Here is a 2206-nt window from a genome sequence, read left to right as displayed (position 1 = left end):
TGTAAAAATTACTTTTGCAGTCTTGTTTACGGTTTTACATTGTAGATATAAATATCAGCAAAATTTGTAATTTTGGCTGATAATATTGCCAGCAGTAATTAACTGCTGGCAATATTACAATTACAATATTACAATTACTTATATTTTTACAATATACTGTATTTTCTACATTCATGACTGTCAAAATTACTTAGGATATATGTTTATTGAGTTATGATAATTCCATGTATTTTCTACGGTAGTATAATGCTTTGAATATTACTGTCAGTAACCGTTGGTATTTCACAATTTTCTTACAGTAAATTTACAGAGTTTTTTTGCAGTGTTGWCTTACGGTAATTTCATGCATTTTCTACGGTAACAAAATGTTTTGGATATTACGGTCAGTAGCTGTTGGTATTTCACAATTTTCTACCGTAAATTTACAGAGTTTTTTTGCAGTTTCAACTTACGGTAGTTCCATTTAATTTCTACGGTAATTAAATGTTTTTGGATATGACGGTCAAAAACTGTTGGTTTTTTACCGTTTGTTACCGTAAATTTACTGACTTTTTTTACAGTGTGGGAAAATTACCAACGAACCTTGAAACATTTTAAATTTCCTGAAGACTAACGGATACGCTCCCTCTTAAATCCTAGGTTGTGTGGTCAACATTCCGCACATTGTTTCTAAGTTTTTGCTGTTTTTGTTTTCAAGTAATGACATGTAATACCTGGGCATATGATTATTGTTGCTCACCATAAAGCTTCATATTTTTCCTTTGCATCATCTTTTACCCGGTCATCCCCCCGGGATCTCCTGGATTCCCAGTGGGAGAACCCTGCGTCAAGCTCAGTATATTCCCTCTTACTGCTCAGTTTGTTGTTATTAATTCTATTTTTGCATAACTCTGTATGCTTCCTGTCACTTTGCTGCTGAATGTTCCTAAGGGATATAAAAGTTTAGAAATAAAGGCATTTCTAAACTAAGCTGGCTTTAGTCAGTTCAATCAATCTTGTGGTCTGTGGTCGATCAGCTACTTCAGTTATTAAGCATGTGGTCCACTGATATATACACTACTAATAAAACTAATAATTTATATTGATAGTGTTGCTTTTCAGCTATGATAGAGGTCTGTTAGTAAGGTCTTTCTGGTCTTAAGTCATGTAGTGTCCACAACTTAACTTTACAAACCTGGAACTGATTTTTATTATTTCCAAATCCTAATGCAGAGATGCAAATCAGAAGATATATCCTCACTTTGTTTAAATTTTATATTTGTTTAAGCAGTTGTATTGCAGATTTCACGCATTCTTTTTTAAGTTTACTCACCTTTCAGAAAAGCATAAGCTGCAATGGGGAAAAATGGCATTTGGAGAAAAGCCTCGCAGAAAATAAACGACTTGAACCACTCAGGAGGATCCAGCACCATGGGGTCTTTGAACTCCTCTGCATACCACCTCAGAAGATCCTTCAGCTGGTGAGGAAAACTGGGTGAATCATCTCAGAGCAAACAGATAAACAAGACTATGTGGTCTGAACTTACCGGCTGGGGGTACACATGTTCAGGTAGAAGGGCTTGTAAGTCAATAAATAACGTAATAGGAATGTGGGAGGCAAAATAAAAGAAAAAGATTATTTCTAACACACGAACAGCCATTATGTGTGAATGGGCGCTCAGGGCAGACTGGAACTAGGGTCCAATATCCGCGATGGCGCTGTGGCGTAAAAACGCATGTTCCATGACTTCATCCTATTGGCTCACAGGGAGAGTAGGCGTTCCTGAACGCACCACTCCTTCCTGTCACAAGAATCTAACCACAGCTTTTGGGGAATTTTCCTGCCAAAATTCGAGAGCACACATTTTCGATCTGACAGCAGTATTTCCAACACATTCTCACTCCCAACTCGACACATATTGACGCTTGGGCAGGAACCCTCGGCGTCACATACAACTTTTGAGAAGAAAGAGATTAAGTCCTGCTTTCAAACTGATAATGTAAGCACAAGTATTAAAAGTTTTGAGAACAAAATACATGAAATACACATTCTCACTCCCAACTCGTCATATATTGACGCTTGGGCAGGAACCCTCGGCGTCAGGGTTCCCCCTTCGCGTCAATATGTGACGAGAAAGGTTCTCTCATTGAATGCTGTACCGCTCCTTAAGCGTCCGAAACTGACGATCTAGGAACGAATAAGATGACGAGTCTATTCTATTTTTTT

General features: G+C 37.6%; 1 protein-coding gene and 1 long non-coding RNA gene across 4 annotated transcripts in view; one reads left to right on the top strand and one right to left on the bottom strand.

Moving 5' to 3' along the window:
- The window catches only part of tmem97 (transmembrane protein 97), a 6711-nt gene extending 4991 nt beyond the window's left edge, over positions 1 to 1720 (bottom strand). Inside the window, exons 1-2 of the mRNA XM_008425217.2 lie at positions 1527 to 1720; positions 1313 to 1457 (exon numbers count right to left, since the gene is read on the bottom strand). Of these exons, the coding sequence (XP_008423439.1) occupies positions 1313 to 1457; positions 1527 to 1640 (259 nt within the window). The 5' untranslated portion in view covers positions 1641 to 1720. The remainder of the gene's footprint in view (positions 1 to 1312; positions 1458 to 1526) is intronic.
- LOC103474344 (uncharacterized) overlaps positions 1 to 2206 on the top strand; it is a 171231-nt gene that overhangs the window by 166798 nt on the left and 2227 nt on the right. The window lies entirely within an intron of this gene.

This window comes from Poecilia reticulata, linkage group LG13 (genome assembly GCF_000633615.1).
Source record: "Poecilia reticulata strain Guanapo linkage group LG13, Guppy_female_1.0+MT, whole genome shotgun sequence".
NCBI classification, from domain to species: Eukaryota; Metazoa; Chordata; class Actinopteri; order Cyprinodontiformes; family Poeciliidae; genus Poecilia; species Poecilia reticulata.
This window is presented reverse-complemented; position numbering and strand designations above follow the sequence as displayed.